The sequence below is a fragment of the Terrapene carolina genome, unplaced genomic scaffold (assembly GCF_002925995.2).
Source record: "Terrapene carolina triunguis isolate 2854851 unplaced genomic scaffold, T_m_triunguis-2.0 Scaffold247, whole genome shotgun sequence".
In the NCBI taxonomy this organism is placed as follows: Eukaryota; Metazoa; Chordata; order Testudines; family Emydidae; genus Terrapene; species Terrapene triunguis.
Genome location: NW_020664598.1, coordinates 11,503,598 through 11,526,885, shown reverse-complemented (window position 1 = coordinate 11,526,885; position 23,288 = coordinate 11,503,598). Strand labels below are relative to the sequence as shown.

Here is a 23,288-nt window from a genome sequence, read left to right as displayed (position 1 = left end):
CCCCTGACCCCACTCCCCCCACAGCCCTGACCCCTAGCTCCGAGCCCAGCCCCTCTGAGCCGGACACCCCCCGACCCCACTCCCCACCCAGCCCTGGGCAACAGCAGCGCCACCCCCAGGCAGCGACAGCCCATTGGCACCAACCATCACCCAGCGACAGCCCATTATGTAATTGCAAATGTATACATACCATTAAAGCATTTAATGTTTTTAAATAATGTATTTTGTGTATTTTCAAATTATTAAAAATTAATTTTTGAATGTATTTCACTGGTTATTTTTTACATTTCCAAATACATGTTACTATAGTATTACAACTTTTTTTATGGAAGGGGCCCCCGAAATTGCTTTGCCCCAGGCCCCCTGAATCCTCTGGGTGGCCCTGTTAAAATAAACAGCATGGGCCGAACTATTTGCATTGGTTTGTGGTCAGGTTGCTTACGCTACAAAACTTCCTTGAACTGAAGGGGTCTATTAAAGAATGCTTTAGATAGAACTATCAGATAATTAAGCTTTTTAAATGTTAATTGACACCTTTTTAGATTTCCTATATCTAGAAATAAAATTATACCTTCTGAATTTATATCAAATAACATTGATAGTTCTACAGTGTGTCCATTACAAATGTATAGACATAAAGCATGTAAAATAGAAGGAATTTACTTCATAACTTAGGCCTGGTCTACACTGGGGGGCGGGGGGATCGATCTAAGTTAAGCAACTTCAGCTACATGAGTAACGTTAGCTGAAGTCAACGTACTTAGATCTACTTACCGGATGTCTTCACTGCGGTAAGTCAATGGCTGACGCTCTCCCATTGACTCTGCCTGCGGCTCTCGCCCTGGTGGAGTACCGAAGTCGACGGGAGAGTGCTCGGTGGTCAATTTATTGCGTCTAGATTAGACGCGATAAATCGACCCCCCGCTGGATTGATTGCTGCCCGTCGATCCAGCGGGTAATGTAGACAAGCCGTTAGCAAGAGTTTATGGTTAAACCAAGTTAGTTTAGCTTTTACACAACCTACATATCCTGTCTATGAAACACAGAAACAGTATGTGCTGTTTTGATATGTTTTAAAAGCTTAGGCCTAAATTATGCCAGGGATTCTGGCCTATGTCTAGAGATCTATAACGTTGTTGTTAATTATTTATTCCATATTTTCTGTGTCACCACTACACTAATCTATGGCAAGCATTTTGAAGGTTTTCATCGTGGTAGAATATTTATGCTGCATTCCAATTTAGAAACTAGTTCTGTTGCAACTGTGTTTAAAAACTATTCCTGGTCATGTGGACAAGGCTTTAAAATCATTAACTCTTCCTGGAAAACTTAGACTATTTTTCAGCTGAGGAACAGTTCAATTTCTAGTATTTGTCACGCAATTTCTGTACTTCCTTTTTCTTTTCTTTTCTTTTTTTACTGCTGTAAACACATACAAGTAAACTGGCTCTCTTGCTCTGTAAGACTTCAGCTGCTTCTGCAGTGCAGGCCAAATCCTGCCCTTTCCTCTACTTTAGTTCTGCTGCTGCTGCATTCCTCTAATTATGTGATTCTGCTGCACGTTGAAGGTGGGAAATGTCTGGATATGAAGCACCCAAGCATAGGTTTGTGTGGAACAGATCTGAGCCCTGTGGGTTCTTCCTGCGGTGGACGAGAATTTGGGATGGAAGAAGATGTCCTAGTGATGAGCGCAGTATAAATGTCAATGGAGTGTGATCCTTGTGGATCTACTCCCCCTGCCTGTCCCTGAATACATGAGCTGCAACCTGAGTGGAACCCTGCTGTGCCCCGACCTTGCAGTAAGCAGCCACCAAGTAGCTCTGCTCCCTGAGTGCAGAGGATTCCTTCCCCCTTCTACCTCCCCTCAACCTTCTCGGACATTTGAATGAGAGGAACAGAACTTGCCCCTCTATGAAGTCACATACTCCTGACTGACATTATAGTACTTTTCATACCAACCAGATGTTGTCATTCAGCAGAGGATTGTGAGTAGAGATGGAAAAATAAGTCTCCTATTAACTCTTCAATAAACATGTTTCTCATGCAAATAACTCTTGTAACGAAGAGGTGAGGGAAGAGAAATACTGAAAACAGGCCCTATAAATAGAATGTTTCTCAAAGTTTTCCACAAGGCATCAGCTGGATCTTTGAGACAAAGTCTCTTTTGGGAAATTAGCAACTTGACTGTGGTATCACTGTAAATACCTTGTAGCGAATGGGCGTGTGAGGCATGTTCCAGGTGAGTGTTGGGATTAGTGTTGTACGACTTCCCCTCTATCTGGTGAAGATGCAAGTTAAAAACTTTAGCAAGAAACAGGTGCAGAGGTGTAAAAATGCGGTGCCCAACAACAATCAAACTACTTGTTTATTCATTCTTTTCCAAATGGGATGCTGATTTTGAAAATCCATTTTACTTCATTATGTGTGTGTTTAAGAACAAATACATCCCATCCTCCTCCAAGCATGATCCTGGAAAGTTCCATTGAGCTTCTAAAAATAATCAAGCAAGATCTGGGTCCAACTCAGTATTGACTGAACTCAACATAAGTTTTGCCATTGCCTTCATTGGGAGAAGCATCAGGTCTACTGTGGGCAACTATATGTACTCTTTAACAAAGAAGTGCAGTAAAGTCAAAATATCTAATGTCTCGCTCTCAAGATTTGTGACTAATCATTCTCCTTTTTTAAGAAGTTTTTAAGAAATATTCCATATAAACTAAGGTCCAGCGAGATCAGTGCTATTTGGGATCAGTGTGTGCCCAATGATTAATCCTTCACGTCTCCAGTCTTGAATTGTGATTCAATTGTTCTTGGACAACTTGGCAACAGCAAACGGGCAGAGCTATTATTGACCCAGAGTAGCATCTGGAAGCAATGGCATTATTAATACAGTAAGCAAAGTTTTCTGTGAATTACTGTGCTACTCTGTGGAGCTGATGAGCTGGTTAACACCTTTTACTTATTTTGTAAGGATCCAACGCTGGAAAGGAATAAATGTAGTTGTGAAGCACCGAGAACTAAAATAGCAGTAATTCAGTTATAGTAGAGTCAGATCATCTTAAAATTAAACTCTATTGCGTTGGAGATTTTTACTTTTCTGATACCTATATTATTAACCTCTCTGATAAGAGACGGAAATGTAATACAGTGGTGTTGGAGAAGCCTCACACATTATATCTAAGCTGTTATCTCAGGGGGCTGTATAAGAAGAAACTACTTTTCGTCTTGTATGTTATGGGAATCCGATGAGCAGAATGTCTAGTTCTTAAGGTTACTAGATAGTTTACAAACCTAGTATCAGAGGGGTAGCCGTGTTAGTCTGAATCTGTAAAAAGCAACAGAGGGTCCTGTGGCACCTTTAAGACTAACAGAAGTATTGGAGCATAAGCTTTCGTGGGTGAATGCCCACTTCATCCCACTTGCGTCTGATGAAGTGGGCATTCACCCACGGAAGCTTATGCTCCAATACTTCTTTACAAACCTAGTTCTCTTTGGGAATATTTTAATTTGCATAACTTTCAAATAGGTTGTGTGCAATATCTATTTTTTCTTTAAATAATAACAAAATATGTTGGATGGCCCTAGGGACCAGGAATCTCCTGGGTGGTGGAGGATGTCTCTCACTTGAAAGTCACTTTTAACTATGGCTCAAACCGTTAGTGATTTTAAATTCATTAGCATCTGATAGCTTATGTATAAGTAGTTGTGTGCCCATTGTAGAGATGCCCCCTAGTTTCAACTCTGCTTACTGTCTAATCTGAGATACCAAGGACTGAACTGGCAGGGAAGCAGAATTACCCTTTTGCTTCTTGAGATGGTCATTCAAGTCAGGGTTGAGTCATGTTAGAGGGACGCTAGAGGATGCTTGCACTGTTGTTGCGCCTCTCCTATGGACAGCCCCTTTCCAGGGCTGCCTATTGAGCAATTTTCCCATGCGTCAGTAGTATGTTGCCAGATTGTTCACATTTTAAAGGAACTTTTCTATTTACAGAGCAGACTGGATTCACTGAGGTATTTTTTTTCAAATCTATTCCACATCCGCGTGATATATTCCCTCTTTTATTCCCCCCCTCCCACGCTGCAAACCTATGGGCCAGCTCTGATGTTTCAAGCAGTGGCTATGTAAATATTTATTAATGCGACAGTCATCAAGGGGGAAAAAAAAGTTGCTTCATCCCATTACACAGGAAGCCCTTAACTTCTGCCTTTCTCTGAGGGTGCAGTCAGTGAGAACAGGAAAAGTTCACAATTAGAGTTGGTTTGACAGACTTTGCTCTCTTGGTTCCTGTTTCACTACAGACTGTCATTCATGTAACTGGCAAGTTTTATCTGTTATTGAGGAGACTTCCCCATCAACCTCAAGCCCAGCATTGTGTAGTGAAGGAAAATGGAGCTTGCAGATCTCTTGAAATTTGTCTTCATGGAAATCAATGGAACAACAGTAACAGTGGCTCTGCTGGTGATCCTCCTAGTGTTACTCTATTGGTAAGTGTATTCATACTAATATGAGACTTATGTAATACTGAAAGCCAGCCAAAAAATTAGCTCCAGGAGTAGATTCTCCCAGCAGGAATTCAGTACAAGTGTATCCCCTCAATCAAAATATCTTCGTGTTTCATTTTAAGAGGCTGGAGTGGAGGCAGATGCAGAGATTAAAAGAATAAAATAGACACTTGTTAGAAAATCTTGTCAAATTTGTGAGAGAATTTTGTCTTTTCTAAAGGTTTATTTTTTTAATTTTGTTTTTTTAAATTTCCCTATTAAAGTCTAGGTTTTTAGAGTAATTTCTGTAGAAACCTATCAAATTTATGTTAATAACTCCTGGTTTCATCCCCATTAAGTTTTCATGTGAGAGATGTTGAAGGTGGTCAGATTTGAAAAGGAAAAAAGTATAATGTCACTTGCAGAGTCTCAATGGACCTTTTTCTCTCTTGATCTTACCCACGCCCTTTGCTTGGCTTTTCAACTCAAACCTACCAGCACTGTAAACACTACTTGAGTTCCCTTGCTTATTTTTTTTATTTCTCACATTGAGTACATAGTAGACTGATTGTCAACCTAATCATAAACATAGTAGGGGATGCGGAGGGAGGCTTATAAAGTAGGAAAGAATTGGATTACAGTGGACAAAGAATCTTGCCTACGTGTGCTGATTATCTATTAGGCAAATTAGCAATAGTTTATTGCCATCTCTGTTTTTACTAGAGCTGTGCCTCGAATCCTCCCCACTCACCCCATCATCAACCATTGTTCTTTGTTTCTGTGTGTCCAAGGAAGAGATTACAGGAAAATGTTAGGAAATCTAAGCTAAATACAGTCTTTAGACCACCAGCAAAGATAAAGATAAAACACAGTAATAACACCGTAGGATACTACAGACGTTTCTGTAGGTGTGTTAATGAGAGATGCTCGTCTGCATGTGCCTTGATTCTTGAATCTCTTAGGTCCTCATCCATTTCTCTATTTAAGTCAATTGAAACTCCTGCTGACTTCAAAGGGAGTGAGGTTGGGCCCTAGGTGGTTTGGTAGAATGTATTAAATAGATATGTTGGTGATCCAGTTTGGTTTAAAATAATAATTGACCGAAACCTCCTTTGAAAAGTTACAGTCCAACCTATCTGTTTTGTGGTCTGTTTTTTGAGATCCAGATAAATCGCTCTGAAGATTCTTGCTGCAGCACACCCAATGTCCAGTGTGGATTGTGGTTTAAAAGCAAAACTCCCATTGACGTCAATGAGGATTTTGCTTGAGTCAGGAGTGCAAGATCAGGCCCACAGATTAGTTCATGATGTTTAGACCATAGGTCACTTTCAGCTGCAAGGAGGGGAACCCCACCCCTAACAATTTAGGGAGATAGAAAAGGGGCTGAAGAGCCCCATTGGGGTGGGAGGTTGCAGGCAAAGCCACAATTACTGCTTCTTAACAAGCTTCCCAAAGTGCACAGTTCTGAGAAGTGTATGTATCTGCCGTCAGGTGTGCATTTCTTAATATAATAAATCTACATGCTGATCCTATCCAGTGTGTGCGCTTTTCAGGAGTCCCTAACTCTGTTAAATCAAAAGCAATCATTTGTTCAGACTAAGGGCTTGGTCTACACTTCCTGGGGGATCAACAAGCAGCAATTGATGCATCAGCGATTGATTTAACGGTTCTAGTGAAGACCTGCTAAATCGACCCCAGATCGCTATTCCGTCGACTCCTGTACTCCATCGGATTGAGAAGAGTAGGGGGAGTCGACGGGAGAGCGTCTCCCGTCAATGTCGTGTAGTGTGGACCCCGCGGTAAGTAGGTCTAAGCTACATCGACTTCAGTTACACTATTCACATAACTCAAATTGCGTAGTTTAGATCAAATTTCCCCTGTAGTGTAGACAAGGCCTAAGTCCTGGGCAAAATTCATTGTTGGCATCAGTAGCCATGTAACTCTATTGACCTAATGAAGTCAATAGAATTGTTTCCTGTTTTGTCAGTCATGGATTTGACCCACAGCCTGTGCCGAACTTCAGCTTTCAAGCTTCATTTCTTTTGGGCATAGATTTGTTTAAAAGAGTGTAGTTAGAATTGTTTGAAGCAGGAAAATAATTTAAAAATTATGAAAGTGTGTGTGTGTGTGTGTGTGTGTGCGGGGGGAATTGTCATTTGGTTAGAGATCAAGCAGCCAATGTTTTCCTCTTAAAAAAAAAAAAAAAAAAAAAAGCATGTTTTGTGATGTTCTAATACTGTGGGAAAGAAGTTGGACTGAGTGTTGTGCAGTTCTAACAATATGGTACTTACTACCAGTGCAATTGCAATTATAACTCTTGCTGCTGATCTGTGGAGATGTATTAATACAAGCTTAGATAATTAAAGGATACTGATGCCTGGAGGCCATTATTTCAATGAAAAGACAGTGTGTTTCTCAAACTTCTAGGAGAATGTGTTGGGCAACCTATCCGAGCTGTCTGGTGAAAGTTCACCTAGCGGACATAATCTTTTCACCATCCATTTGTTGTTTATTTCAGTAAAATGTAATGATTCAAGCTGTAGGATTAGTGGCTTGAAATCCATCTGCAACCGTAAGAAGAGAAGTGGCTTCTGCTGTTTGTTAGAAGCCTATCAACCTTTTCCAACCTAGCTGCTATTTATAAGGAATTGTTAGCTCTGCTGTGTGTTATTAAAAACTCCTTCAGGGCTGAAACCTTGCAAGCAGGGAATTATTGAAAATAATACGCATATGGTTGCTAATAGAAATTTGTCCATTATTCTAGAGAGCACTTACTCGCTACATTCATGTGGCATATGCCATTGTGCAGCTCCTTTGTAGTGTCACTGCACATGGCTATGATGGCAGGAGCAGTTACGTAGTTAAGATTCCATGAATGTTTCCATTCTAAGCCCCTATTTTCATTTGCTTATAACTTTCTGAAATTTTCATTTTTCAGGCCTGACCTCTGCCTGAAGGTTCCTTTTTATTTGCTTGTTTAATTTTGAGTGAAAATGGTTCAGCCATTTTGCATGTAAGGAGTGGGAAATGATTGCAATGTATCTCAAACACCTCTTCAGCAGAAATGTATGATTTATGTTATAGTAATGCCTAGAGACCAGCCAAGATCAGGGCCCATTGTGCTAGGCACTATACAAACAGAGAGTAAGAGTATGTCTGTACTGGCATATCTACGTCACTGTGGTTATGCCGGCATTGCCCCGTAATATAGACACAGCCTACGCCAATGGAAGGGGAATTGCCATCTCTGTAAGAACACCACCTCCCTGAACGACAGCAGCTTTGTTGATGGAAGTACTCTCCCATTAGTATAGCTGCATCTACCCTGGGGGTTAGGTCAACATGACTATGTCAGTTGGGGGTAGTTTGTTTCATACCTCTGACCAACATTTTATACCCTTGACCCCTGTCAACGTAACTTTTAAATGTAGACCAGGCCTAAGAGACAGCCCCAGCCTCCAAGAACTTAAATCTAAATAAACAAGATAAAGCGAAGGTGGGGAGGAGAGGCAGGCAAAGCATAGGTGCCAACTCTGTGGGTGCTCCGGGGGCTCAAGCATCCACTGAAAAAAATAGGGGGTGCTCAGCACCCGCAGGGCTGAATTAATCTTTTGTGGGGCCCGGTCCATGTCCCTGCCCCCCCAAGGCCCCTGCACACTGCTTGAATGGAGGGGACGGGGCAGAGAGGAGCACCCACTGGCAAGAACAAAAGTCAGCACTGGTGAGGCAAAGGGATATAAGAGCAGAGTGAATAATGTGATGCTGGCAAATGTCATGTTAGTTCTACAAATTTTTAAAAATCATTTTTGGAGGTTTGTTAGGGGACTAAGTAAACGGGCAGCTGGGGAGGGGAGAAGAGATTGGGGAAAAATTATGGAAGGATGGAGGGCAGGTGGAGTCAGGCAGAAGTGGAGTGACTGTGAGGGAGGTAAGGCCAGGAGGGATTGGAGCAAGCAGCCAATCAGCACATGGGGGTGATTGTCTAGAATAAAATGACTGATGACTTCGCCAGTGTCTGGTGATCCTTGCTGCCTTGAGTCTTCTGAAGAAAATTGTTTTAGGTTTCACCGAGTTATGACCCTTTGAAAATCACACTCTACTCACACATCTCTTTTTTTTTGTTTTTACACAAAGTTCCCAAAATGCACAGGTCTGATGTAAAATGTTTATCTCATGAAAGTACACTCTGCTTTTTTTTTTTTTTTTAATTAAGTGGGTAACATTTATAGTGGCTATCATCTGTTACTATTTTTGTCTTTCATTTAGCAACCTGTGTTTTTAAACCAATTAAATCTTTATAGTTTTACGAAATACAAAAAGGACTAATTTGACCACATTTTCAGTGTTCATTCAGCACGCTGGGTGCTGAATTCTGTTGAAAACCTGGCCAAATGTCACAGAATGCTGCTGCATTTTGAGCACGCTTGAAAATCTGTCCCCTTCTTCCCCCTCCATTTCTCTGATAACCAAAATGGATACTCTGATGAATTACTGTCTTTTTTTGTTCTGTGTTTGCACAACACCTAGCACAGTAGGGTCCTGATCTATGACAAAGGCTCAAATAATTAATCATAGTAATTTATCAGAAAAATTCCTCCTAAGCAGACCTTCCTCTTCCAACTCCCAATGTGGAGACTAGCAGTCTATTCACTTAACCTTTCTGTGGCTGTTTCTCCTCATCTTCAAAATGGGGATAATAATATCTCAAAGCTTAATTCGTATCTGCAGAGCCCTTTGATATGCTACAGTGAAAGATGCTATAGTGTAGCTGCGCAAAGTATTATTCATTTTCATTTTAACTAGATGCTGAGTTGGGTCTCCCATGCTTGGCTGTGGGTGCAAACATTATTTTGTGGCTTTCCTTTTGCTGCCTGTGAAACTGTTGATAAAATGAAAACAGGAACTCATCTTTTCTTTAAAGTTTAATGTACCATAAGCTTTACATTATGAAGATGCTGTCACAGCTTTCTGACGCATGTGTTCAAACTAGATTTTCAACTGCTTGTCTAAACAAACCTGATTTTTAGAAAATTGGAAGTTGAAGGGGAGGTGTTTATGTGAGAGAGATAGACAGACAGATAGACAGACACACACACACACACATTTCTCATTGCATGCTTAGCTTTTACCCATTGTGAAACACGCGCTTATGATGTCCTTGCCTGGTGCTGCAAAGCCGAATCATTCAAAAGGTATCAGTTTTACATGTAAAATTGTTTATTGCTTGTATGATACCTAGAGGTGCTGATCAGAGATCTGGTCTAGATAATGTCCACACATGTAATAAAAAGACAATCCCTTCCCCAAAGAGCTTACAGTTTGTATAAACTAGAGAAGAATTAGAACTAGAACAGTTCTTTTAAACCCTCTCTGCCCCTGAATTTTAGGAGTTTGGATAAAGTTGAGAGTTGGATCAGCAACTAAACCTTGGTCTGGATTTGGATCAGAGGTCACAGCTGAAACTAATCTCTAACTGACCAATTTAGAACACTCAGACTTTGGGACAGCATGGTTTCAGATATTTCATCCACTTAATGTTGGGAATGTTTAGATCTGGGGTTCTGGTGAGGTCCCAGAGAATACAGGTTAAAAAAAAAAAAAGACTCAAATCCAAGCCCTAGTTTTGCAAAACCAAAACCCAGATGATAAGACTTTGCAAAACTTAAACCAAAACTGTCTATCTCTTCTCGCCCATCTCCAATAATGTGTAATCTAAAAGCTGGGTAAAAACTAATTGTATCATAACTTTATGAGCCAGGGGTTGAGCAGGGAGCACCCCCTGGCACATTGGAAAGTTGGCGCCTGTAGCTCCAGCCCCGGAGTCGGTGCCTATACAAGGAGCCGCATATTAACTTCTGAAGAGCCACATGTGGCTCCGAAGCCACAGATTGGCCACCCCTGTCTTAATGCATGTTTCTTTCAAGGTAAAGTTCTTGAAAATATAAGCCAAATGTGAATTTATGTCTATTTAAATAAAAAGTACTAAAATTATTTTCTGAAATTGATCAAATCAGATGTTAGGGAAGGGATTGGCTCTGAAACCTTCAAAGCAGTAGAAGTTCTAATGGCCATTCCTACCAGTTTTTATGTATCAGTAAGGGTGGGAAAACTAGTTTGGATAAAACAGGAACTTGTGCAAATCAGGCTTTTTATTCAAAGATCGAAAGACTTTTGACCTTTTCCTCTTCCCCCCCCCCCCCCCACATAACCCTGCACTACTTTGTTCCTGTTTGAACCACATGTGTTGAAATCCCCCAAGCGGCTTCTGCAAAATTTGCAGGCTAACTTCAAGCCTTATGAGAGCATGCTTTTACAAGACTTCCAGCCCAGCTTCAGAGATTCAAGACATTCAGTTAAGCATCCAAACTTTGGGCTGCTGGGAAGTGGTTTTCACTAGTAATAGGTGATCCAGCAGGAAACAGAAGTCTATTTAACATGCCAAGAAGCTAATGTAGTATGCTGAGGCCCTCCTGTTTGTGTAGTAGCAGCCTGAACCCAATTTGCATTCTGGTCCCTCCCTAAATTAGGTCTCTCTTGAAATCTGACCCTCTTTCTCCCGTTCCATTCATGAATGACCAGCTACACAATGAATGACCTCAGCTTCTAGCCCACTGCAGAAGATGCTGAACACCTTGTGGGATTGGGGCCCCAAAACGGATCCTTTCTGCGATTCTCCCATTATTAGTACTAATGGGCTGAGTGACCCATGTTTTATAATCTGGTAAGTTTATACAGAGTGTAGTTAACCCCAGGGGTGAGCTGGAGCCGGTTCGCATGAACCAGTTGTTAAATTTTGAAGCGGTTTTAGAACCGCTTGTTAACTGGCTTCCCTGCGAGGGAAGCTTTGATGGGCTCTGGCCGGGAAGCGAGTAATTCCTCCTCCAGCCGCCGGGGGCGCTGCGCTGCAGGAGCCATGTGGGCTGCCGCCTGGCCCTGTTGCTGCTGCTGCTCCTTGGACCACTGGCCCTGGGGCTCCTGCTGCTACCTGGTGGGTCTCCGGCTGTTCTGCTGGGCCTGGGCTGCGTCCTGCTGCTCAGGCTGCTCCCAGCCCCTTTCCCCGTGTGAGTACCCACCACCCTGCCCGCAGCCAGCCCCTGTCGCACCCCCTGCCCGCAGCCAGCTCCTGCCCGCAGCCAGGCCCTGTCGTACCCCCTGCCTCCAGCTAGCCCTGCCCCATGCCCCTGTCTGCAGCCAGCCCCAGGTCCACTGGTGTCCTGCAGTTCCCAGGGCAGTAACCCTGCACACCTGCTTCAATGAGGGGGGGCAGGGAGCAGCTGGGACCCACACATGTGCACACCTTAGGGTGACCAGACAGCAAGTGTGAAAAATCGGGACGGGGGTGGGGGGTAATAGGAGCCTATATAAGAAAAAGACCCAAAAATCGAGACTGTCCCTATAAAATCGGGACATCTGGTCACCCTAGCACACCCCCAGGGAGAGGCGGGGACCCACACATGTGAAACGGAGCTCATTTCTAGTTCAAGCCCATCTTTTTTTAAAAAGAACTTTAGGTAGGGTTAACATACATCCGTATTTTCCCAGAGATGTCAGGCTTTTTGGTTCTTAAATCGCCATCCAGGCGGAAATTTTAAAATTTAAAAATTCCTCCCGGGAAAATACGAACGTATGGTAACCCTATTGGTACAAAAAATACATACTGTGGCACATCCCTTAAATCAGAACTTTTTATAGGGAACCGGTTGTTAAGATTTTAGCAGCTCATCACTGGTTAACCGTATACTAGTAATCAAGTTGACAGGTGGTGGCTGGGTGGGAAACCCTTCCTTTTATCCTCATCTGTCCCTGTTGGCTGCTTTTCAGAGAATGGCCCTTAAGTTGGAGGAAATGCTTTGTCTTGTTCAAAGGTTCCGCCATGTGAGGTTGCAAGGATCTGACTGAACAGGAAATGTGGGCAAATTACCACTGATGACAGAAAATCTTCCAACTCCTCATTGCTTCGGTCATCTAGTCTTATATCAAGCAAATCTGGATTTTCCACTAAAATGTCAAATATAATATGATATTGGAACTGTGCAATGTGTGACTCCCCCTCTGAGAAAACCAGTTGGCTCTGGATGGGCCAGACCAAGCTTTGCCTGAAAGGGAGCAGAGTAAGCTAATGAATTCTGATTTGGAAGAGTGCCAGGCCTCTAATGACTAAACATCTTTAGTTCTGAAAACAAGGAAGATCTGATTATCTGGTATGAAGTTCTGTCACAATATTAATTTGTACTGTTTTTTCTGAAAACAAAGATCTCTCTATTTTGGGTGAGGTGGAAAGGAGTTGCTTGAAATCATTTTTGTAGCTTCAGAGCAAAATACTTTTAGTATCTTCGTAGGATAAACTATAAAGGCCCTTATATTTCTGATAAACCTGTGTGCTTCCTGAGTGCTGTGTAACGTTGATACCCTCATTTCTCTCCTTAAGGGTGACATTCAGAGGACCAGCACAAGATCTAGGCACCATTTTAAGCCCTCAAAATAGGGCTTAAGTAGCGCATAGGCCTTGAGTTGACTTTCTGCATAGGAATTAATTGCACTATATTAGTGTTAGGTCAAAAAAATCTATTCCTGGGGTGTTTAGTCTTATGTAAATAAATAAATAAATAAAAAGGACACTTAAATTATTCAGGCATAAAGTTTGATTTAGAGTAGGGAGATTGGTTCTAATTGTGCACTGAGGGTCGTCCTGCAGAATACGTTAGATCTTGGGACTCCGCTGGAAAACTTTTAGAGCCCAGGTGGGAAACAGTCCTCCAGTGCAGTAAAGTGAGTTAAATCAAACAAAAAGGTCACGATTGCTGGATCACCCTGGCAGAAGCTGACAGTGGCTAGGCTGCTGGCCTTCATTTCTGGTGAGTAGGGATGTGACTGCAGAAGCTGCCCACAGCCATTGCTCCACTGTGGGCTTGGATCTGGGCTGGTCTAGCTTTGGCAGGGCCAAGTTTCACAAGTTGACTCAATTCCTTTTTCAGGAAGCTTCTGCTACTGGGGCTTCTGTGGAGCCCCTACCAGATTGCACTGGGAGTAGGGAGACCTGGATTGTGTTCCTGTCTCTGCCACTGGCCTGCTGTGTGGCTTTGGGCAAATGACTTGCCTCTCTTTGCCAGTTTGCCCTCTGTCTGTGTTGTGTATTTGGGCTTTTGGGGGCAGGGACTGTCTGTCTGTATAGTGCTTAACATAAAGAGAGTCTGGGTTGGGGCCTCTACGCACTACTGCAATGCAACTAATAAGCCCGTTTAAAGACGCTGCTTTCCCCTGGCTGAACCCCCGGGGGGGAAGGGGCTCTGGGACTAGGAGGGAGTGCAGAATACTCCCTAGCTTGAAGTAATAATAGCAGCCAAATGCTTTACAGTTTTGTTCAAGGACTTTCTGCACCCTCACTCTAAAAATTGTTCTGGTGCCCCTGCCAAAGGGAGGATATTGGCAGCACCACTGCCTCCCCTCCCTCCCCTGGAATAAATACAGGTACCTCCCTTCCCCTGGTTCAGTTGCCCTGATTCAAGGGGTATAGATTTGCAATTTAAATTATTTGAAATGCTCTGGGCCAAATGCTCCTCTGGCCTAACTCCACTGATTTTAAATGGATTTAATCCAGCAGGCAATTTGGCCTTGACTGACCGGACTTCCTGAGAAGTTGAACCGTAAACATAAAAATTCTCCCTGTGCCATGTCCTCGCCTCACATATATTCCAGTGTTTTAACAAGGGCAACTTTTATTTTCCCCTCCACCCTCTCAAACTTTTTAAAAATCCAGCTATGGACCCTCATAAATAATGTTTCATGCTCTTTTTGTTCTCTCTGCTGGCTCAGCTGTAGTTAGCTAGTGCTTTCCACAGGCCTGGGTACCCCTCTCAGAGAGAAGTGGAAGGAGGTAATTGTGCAGTATTTGATAGACCTGTTTGAAAATTACTGGTGAAAACTTCCTTGGGGGTGCAAAAAAATGGCTATTTGGACACAACTGAAATGTTAATGAGAATTTTCATTTTTGTCAAAAATCTTGGAGTATGTTGAAAAATGATTTTTTTTAACAACAGAAAACAAATGTTTTGTCTTTTTAATGAAAACCTGAAAAACTTTGAAAATGGAAATGTTCTGCTTTCCTCTAAGTTTTTGACAGAAAACAAAATACATGTTTTGAGGATCTCTAGTGTATGATAACCACAGATGAACAGGCAGCAGAAGGAGCACAAAGTAATTTTATTTTGTAGATCCTATTAAAAAGAATTTCACTTTATTTTTGTTTTTAACTTTCCGAGGAACAGAGAAGATTTAAAGAATAGATATTTAGGGTTCAGTTCTCCAGGGCCATGCACTTTGTGTCATTATTTACATCAGTGCAGTTTCTGTTCTGATCTGGTAACATTTTACACCCACTTTTTGTGGATGTAAATGACTATATAGGGTGCAGGACAATGGCGAACCAAGGCATTATATTTATGTGATGGAGTGTACCCCTTGGTTATAACTATGGTAACCCCCCACATCCTCCCCATCCCTGATGTCCCCCCTTCCTCTCAGTTCCCTGGAAAATTCAGGAATGTAAGGGATAGATTTGGAAATGATCAGTAGGCAGGAAGGGTACAAAGAGGGTTATTGGGGCTAAAAATTTTGGCTGGGTAATGACGGGGTGATTGTTCTTGAATGGGACGAGGAGGTAGATGGCTGAGGAGGAAGAGCGGTGTGGACATTGATCATTTGCAGAAAAGTCAAAAGGCCATGTGGAGAGGAGAGACAGGGAAGATGCTGATTGAGGATGGAGGAATGAGTCACATGGCTAGTTGTGGAGGAAGCACTGGACAGCTGGGAGTGGCTGCAATCCGATATAGTCCACACGTGTGATGCTTTTTTATCCCAAAAGAGCTTTTTGTAAATACTCTCTTGATAGAGATGTAACAAGATGTAGATCTTTACCTAGAGGTTTACCGTATGGGATGTGAGAGAGACATTGCAATGCAGCCACCTCAGGGATGGAGGAGCAGTAAGCCAATAGCATGCTGCACGACAGTGGTTGAGAGGAGGAACTGTGGCCAAGGATGGTGGTGCCTTACTCCTGTTTTGGGGGGAAAACTTCATGTGATCTTTAAAGTTTACAGAGAGCAAATGGGACTTCAGTTTGGCCTGAAAGGTTTGTGTCAAGCTGTAACAAACGAGTCCACATTGAGTTTTACACAATATATCTGCATTTATGGTTTTTAATTGTGTATCCTTGAAGGGTCTTGCTCCAGAGCTGTGCTTGTGACCTCTATACTTTTCATGTTAATGGAAGTGCCAGTGAACTAGAATACTTAGCAATGCAAAGCAGAATGAAAATTGCAGTTTTTAACTCTAAGGTGTCTGAGTTGGATACTCAACTCCCACTGAATTTCAAAAGGATTTGTGTGCAACTTTCTTAGGTTCCTTTGACAAATCTCGGTCCAAATGCATACACCAATGGTAACTTGCAACCTTATATCTATCTAAAGTCAGAGCACTGTAAAGACGCTATTTGTTTTGTTTGTTCAGCTGGCCAGAGGCATTCAAAGAAAAGGAAAGTGACAAATTGTCAGGAACTTGCTTAGGTAAAGGAATCTTTACTAATCGGATCACAGTATAAGTTTTGTAGTAGGAAAAATGGAAACTGTTCTTTTGTGTACTGGTGGATTTTGAAAAGACCAGTGGGATACAGTTTGTTCTAGATCAGGGGTCGGCAACCTTTCAGAAGTGGTGTGCCGAGTCTTCATTTATTCACTTTAATTTAAGGTTTCGCGTGCCAGTAATACATTTTAACCTTTTTAGAAGCTCTCGTTCTATAAGTCTGTAATATATAACGAAACTATTGTTATATGTAAAGTAAATAAGTTTAACTTTATTAACTTTACTGCATTATATCCGAATTTGTGTTATATCGGGTCGCGTTATATCGGGGTAGAGGTGTATTGTCATTATTTCTGCTTTCTTTCGTATTCGTTTCTAATACATAATGCTTTTGCTTAATCTAAATAGAACTGGTGTTGACTGGTATCTGGGGAAATGATTGGCTGATGATCTCAAATAAAACAGAGCTCTTCCCCCTGCAGAGAGGGAGAAAGTGAGATCCTGTATATGAGTCACAAAGGAGGAAGAAGGCTGTGGTCTTCCCCTGGAGCAGTGCCTTAGAGGGATTTCAGGGATATATTGTGTGCATAAGATGGTCAAATAATCCAGGGCACCATAGCACCTACAACCAAAAAGCTGTATGGAAATTAGCATATTTACCATGGAAACATTAAGGTCTAAGTTGATCCTGTTGTTGGGATTCAAACCTGCAGGACTAGGGGTTTGTGGTATTTCAAACCCTATGCTTTGTCCACTAAACCATCTTCTCAGTGTTTAGCAATGGGTTTGTAATCAGAACAGAGTCCCTGACTATTAAGGAAATGGAGAACTCCTTAAGGGGCTTGTTAATAAACTGTTTCCTCTGAAGGCCCCTTTTTTTTTTATTTTTAACTTTTTAAAGGTTTCTACACACCCCCCCTTTTCCCCCCCCCCCCCCCCCCTTCTTGTTTATGTTCCTAAGCGAGAGCATCACCAAGCAGTGAGCTCTGTGCCATGGCATCATTTTATATTTTGAGCAGAGATAAAAATCTCATTCCTTCTATAAACAAAACAAATCAAGAGATGGTGCCCCAGAGAACCATTTCTCTGTAGCCATTTTCCTCCAGCTGCTTTCTATTCCATGCAGTTTGCAATGCACCATATGAAATACGCATGTGCCTGCATGTGTGTGTGGAACGCAGGTTTCCTCCAGACAGCAGCCACTGCCGCTCCATCATAAACACTGATTTTTACAGTGCTGTAATAAGAAGATTACTAATAGAGCTGAGATGTTTGGTTATTTAATAGCCTATTGTTTAGCAATGAGAGACAGCAAGAGCACTGCAGTCATGGGCATTCTGTCTTCACTGTGAATAGTTTGGGTTATACATAGGGATGGGAGAGGGAGGCAAATATTGGGGTGCATTTTCACTGAAGAGGGACCAAGCTCTCTTGCTGACAGCTAGCTACCCTGTGGGTGGTTGCTGGATATATTTCCCTTACCCACGCTTGCAGGTCTTCCAGTTTCTTCAGTAGGGACTTGATGATTCCACTCACACCTGGGACTCCAGCAATCTAGAATTCTCTTTATTCACTGCACTGCCGTGTTCGCCTCAGAATGAGGCTTGATAAGACAAAACCAAGATGGTGATTGCAGCAAGCATAAACTGATAGTTGTGAGGCAGGGTTCAAATCTGCTGAGTTCTCTAAATGTCACTCCTTCTCACTAGATGCTTCCTCTCTATTAATATACCCTGGCCCTCTGCATTAATATGGAGTCTCTGGGACTTAGTGGGTTTCAAACAGTGAATCTGAAGGTCTCTCAAACTTGGCTCTGGCTTTTTAATAGAACTGGCTTTATCAATAGAGGGGGGAAAAAATCTTGCTACAGCAGTCAGTGACCCTAAAAAGCTCCTTTTACATTTGTATTTATTTCTGCAGTACATTGCTGTGAATGGCCAGTTTTATAAAGGAGGAAGAACAGAGCTGGTCAGAGCTTTCTGCTCTAATCTAGACTCACTGGATCCTTAAGGCAAACCCACTGCACAAAGGGCTGGCCACATAATGGCTGGTAACTAGTGTTTGGTGGGTGAAACATCTAGAACTGCTTTACTAGGAACCCCAACTGTAGTGTTTTCAAATTATACCTGTGTTAGTCAGCATCTTGGTTTTGCCTTGTCTAGCTTCATTCTGAGTCTTATTGTGTGGTACTGTGTGTAAAAACTGCAGCATGGTACATCAGTGTTGTGATGTCAACAGAATTCCAGTAAGGATTAGTATGAAACTCACTAGACTCAGCAAACCTTTAAAGGTTGGTCTATGTTATGTAACTGACCTGTTGCCAACAGCCATTGCCAACAATGGGTCCCTCCCAAATTGTGGCTGAAAACATGTCTCTTACTGTGTTTGCGAACACCTATATTAAGTGTGTCAAGCTTAGTGTAGACTAGGCCTGTGCCACTCTTGGAATTTGAATTCCGGTCTATGTAGATGAGAGGAGAGAGATTAGTGTGTCAACACTACAAACATTAAGGTCAAGATTTTTCAAAAGAGCTCAGCATGCTGGGGTCTGAACTGTCTTGTAAAGCATGGCCTCGGTTATGGGTGTTGAACACATGGAAATCTTGGTTAAGTGTCATTTAGAATGGTTGGTTTTCTTTGAGACTTTTTGTGTCAGTTGTGTAGCTGGTTGGGAGGATGAGAAACTTTCAGGAAAGTTTTCCTGGAAAATGTATCCCTATTTTTCATTGAAAAATTTCAGTTTCAACAGTCTGTTATTATCCTTTTGATAAACCTTTGGGGGAACAAATTCACCTCTGTTGTAACTCCATTTAAAATCACGGGGATGAATTTGGCCGAGTATGTTTAGATCAGTGATAAACAAAACAAGAGCTGTTTTATGTCCTGAGTGCTTTTGAAATCCCCACCCCCACTCACTCCTCCAGTTTGACACAGACCTTTTCCTGTGAAAAAATGTGCTTAAACATAATATTGGTGTGATAAGAGGTAAATCCATAGAGAAGATGCACCATAAATCTCTCTTTCTCTGAGGTGCTTTGCACCAGTTATGTAAATAAGAGGCCCCTGGTATTTTGGCTGTTTGCAGAATTGATGTGCTGCTACAAAAATCACTCTTGTGTGAGGAGTACTGACTGTGTGTGGCCATCTAGCTGTCCACACTGTCCCCTTTTTCGACAGATCCTCAAATGCTGTAATTTGGTGTAATTTTGATCCGTTGACTTCAGTGGGCCTATGACAGTTTACAACAGCCGAAGATCTGCTCCCAAATGCTTTAGGAGCACGATAGTGTTCATTTAGTGCATGGATCGACGTTCATGTCTCACTCCCTGTCAGTACCTGGCCCAAGCCAGGGAAGCTAATGATCCAACCAGCGGAACAAATTCGGTGATGAATCCTGGTCACCTGAGGCACGTTGTGCATATGCTAAGAAGTGCATCTGCATTTGTCTTTGTCTGGAAATACAAGGGCTTTTGATTGACTGGAAAGTATGTTGGCCAGTTTGGGAGGAAAGACTTTGTGTTAAACTATATTGTTGTTTCAGTGGAATGCAGTTATCTTCATTTTCCATTCCAAGCTGTTCTGTGACATTACTGTATGCTGTTTGACAGTTGCCAGGTTCCACTTCAGTGATGAGTGAATTGATTCATATATATCTGATATTTGTAAATTACATTGGCCTCCAGCTATATATGAATGCAAAGTCATTATCATTGCACGAACATTACAGCTTTTTGCAGGGGTTGGGTGGTTCAGTGTTCTCTTTGAGAAAGTTAGAATCTTTATCTTTGTGGGCTATGAGCAAATTGTGTTATAAAACACAAGAGATTTGGTAGAAGTTTGTGGAATCCTAATGAACTGACAATGATTTTTTTTTAAAGCCATATTTTTTCAATTAAAAAAAAAAAGCTGTTAAAAACAACTTGGAACAACATTATGATACAGTAGTCCCTTGACACACAAGGGTAACTTTGGGTTAAACATATAAATAACACTGAAAAGACTATATTTAGCTCAAGGACAACCAAGAAGTGAAGGTCAAATAATAAAACGAAGCAGGGAAATTATAGCTCTCCTTGTTCTAGTTTGCAATGTGCTGTTTGGCAGCTGTGAAGGTACAATACTTTGGAATTTGTCTAACACAACTATTTCTGATTTGTACTTTAAATAAAGCAAGTAAGCATGAAGTGTGTGTGTATAAGTATATGTGTGTGGGTGTGCGTATTTATATACACCTCTACCCCGATATAACGTGACCCGATATAACACGAATTCGGATATAATGCGGTAAAGCAGTGCTCCAGGGTGGCAGGGCTGCGCACTCCGGTGGATCAAAGCAAGTTTGATAAAACGCGGTTTCACCTATAACGCGATAAGATTTTTTTTTTGGCTCCCGAGGACAGCGTTATATCGGGGTAGAGGTGTATATACTTTTTGCTAAAAGCACAGTGCTGAGACCTGTTGCACCAAATCCAAACAGGAGCCTTAAAATGTTACAGAAGTCCTATAGGTTAGATATTAATAGATATTTGGAAGTCTTGATCAATGTTATTTCCCCACTCTATCACTGAGTGTGCCTCAAATCAGCTCTGGAGAAATCACGCCTGGAGGTGAATGGGTAATTCCATCTCCATCATCCTTCAATTTTTGGCATTTCTGCCAAGTGAGCCAAACTAAACCACAACTGACCATTAAACAGTGGACTGAGATCATCCACTCATTTCAAATAGATAATCAAAACAGTTGTAAAATAGTAACAACTTGAGGTCACCACTGACTCAGGCAAAAGTGGAGCTAGTCACCCAGACAAGATATCCTTTAAATTTAAACATTACAAGTGCACAGCTCAGTATTGGCTCATCACTGTAAATTCAAGTAAACTTACAACCTGGGAAAGGCACTCTTCAGCTGGGTCATGATACTTTGATCCTTGATAAATGGAGCTAACGTCCCTGTTGTCATTTCAGGCAGAATACCAGGATGAGGTAAGAATTATGCTGCATTCTTTTTTTACCTAACCAAAGCCCTTCACTTAATGTCTAACTTCGGGTCACATAAGTACAGTTAAAGTCACAGGAACAGATCTCAAGGGCCCTATCAATTTACACCAGCTGGTGATCTGGACTGTAGTCAATGTCCTGAGTGCTCTAAGCCAATTGAAAGGCATGACACATAAGTCTGTTTTGTGTTTTATTACACTGAAGTACTAGCTACCATTAATGGAATGTGAAGACCAAAGATAATCTCCATCATCGTTACTCCACTAACATTGGGTCAGATTCATTTCCCTGTACATGTTTAGCCTCTCTGACTCTGAGGACCGCGATCGAGGTTGAATGGGCCGCATTCAGGAAGTTACTTGCTCTCTTGGAATGGTAGCCACATATTGCACAGTACCCATATCTGTTTTTGTTGTGAATCCCAGACTTGCTTGATGTGAAATTGCATGACAAAGATAATTAGAAGGAAGTTGGGAGGTTTCCTGTTAGCAGCAGGATTTTGGTCGTATTTCCTGTGTGCAGACTTCTTATAACCCTTTGTCTAAACAAAAGCTTCAGAGCTCTTCTCTCCACTCCATAGTATGGCAGAGGCCCAGTAGGGAGGAGGAGCCTTTCAGTAACAAACCAGTCTGTGACTATGCAAAGGAGGGAAAGTAAATTAGGATAATCCTGAACCGAAGTCCCAGCTCCCATGTCACCCTGACCACCTCATTCCCTGAATTGAAGATACCTATAACCTTAACTGAGGCTCATGAACTAGTCCAAAATTTAGATGGGACTTACAAGTAGGGTCCAACTCTAACCACAAAACTGGCCCCAATCCAAAGCTTTAGGGTTGGGCCATTGAACTGTTCTGAACATATATCTAGAAATAAGCTCCCAACTTGGTACTAACTTTACCTCTGGCTTACAGGTAGAACTAGGTGATTAAACAAATGCTGTCGACAATTTCCTCAATCCAGCAGCCATATATCATTTAGGCATCTTGTACTTCATTCTATTTGCTCTTTGTAGAAATGCAATTTGTTTCCTATATGAAACTTTCATTTCATAATGAAAACACTTGTTTTGTAATGAAATTTCATTTTACTACTTAGGCACTCCCTCACACTAGGTTGAGGAAACATGAAGCAGCAGTTTTCTAACAAACTACCCACACTCACTCCCTTTCTGATGTCTTCAGAGGCTAAGAGTCTGGTGGGGAAGGAGAGAGAAAGGAGCCAGCCGCTCTTCTGTAGCATGTTTTAGTTTGGCAAGTACTGTATATTCTTGCTTATATGTTGCTTAAAGAATTTTGCAGTAGGGTAACTATGTTGCTGTAGTTCCACCAATGCAAATCCCTAATGTAGACATGCTACACCAGTCCAGCTCTTCTACTCCGGAGGTTTGTGAAGGTGTATTTGCATCAATGAAAAAGTCCCATGTAGACAGGTCCTTATCCAGACATTCATAGAGTGGTATACTGGCAAATGATCATCTGACTGCTGTAGCTCAGGCTAACCCAATGTGGTGTAGAGGACACCCTCTACCCTCGCAGGGTCGCAGAGCTTGGGCTCTAGCCCAAGCCTGCATGTGTACACAGTGATTTTTTTTTTTTCAGCCCCAGAGCCAGAACCCAAGTCAGCTGACGTGGGTCAGCTGTGGGTTTTTATCACCATGTAGATGTACTCTATAGAAGTGGTTTGTCCACATGTCTATGGTCAGGTATATTTGTACAGTAGTTTAAAAATATTACCAAGGACACTTGAATGAAAAGAGGATGTTCCTTCTGGCTCGTGCATTCCTTTGGCCCTGTTGTTTGTTCCTCATTTGTAGTTCAACTTCCTTTGACCGCACACTTTTCAGAGACCAATTTCTGAGGTCACAAGAGTATGATTTTTGATGGATTATTTTTCTTGAGTAGAGTGAAGAACCCCTTGTAGAAAAGAGTGCTTAGCATTGCAGTAGATGAGAAGCCAAGTTTGAGAGCGTAAGAGTTCTGCCTCCAGCCGTTGCAAAGACGTGACAAAAAAGCAACAGAGGTGGATGAACTCTTAAAACCCCCTATTTCTGCTCAGATGCCCTTAGTGAGGATAGTAACAAAAAAGGAATTAAAAAATAAACCCATACCATGTATGCTATGTCAACAGAATTGTTTCTAAACAAAACATTCCAGAGCCTTCTGTGAGGCATCATCATCAATCTCTCTTAAAAATACCTTTAACTCTTTGCCAACTGCTCTGTGAAGAAGAA

General features: G+C 41.9%; 1 protein-coding gene across 1 annotated transcript in view; it reads left to right on the top strand.

The window, feature by feature from the left end:
• The window catches only part of TBXAS1 (thromboxane A synthase 1), a 335,034-nt gene that overhangs the window by 19,537 nt on the left and 292,209 nt on the right, over positions 1-23,288 (top strand). Inside the window, exon 2 of the mRNA XM_024211589.1 lies at positions 4,300-4,485. Coding sequence (XP_024067357.1) covers positions 4,388-4,485 — 98 coding nt within the window. The 5' untranslated portion in view covers positions 4,300-4,387. The remainder of the gene's footprint in view (positions 1-4,299; positions 4,486-23,288) is intronic.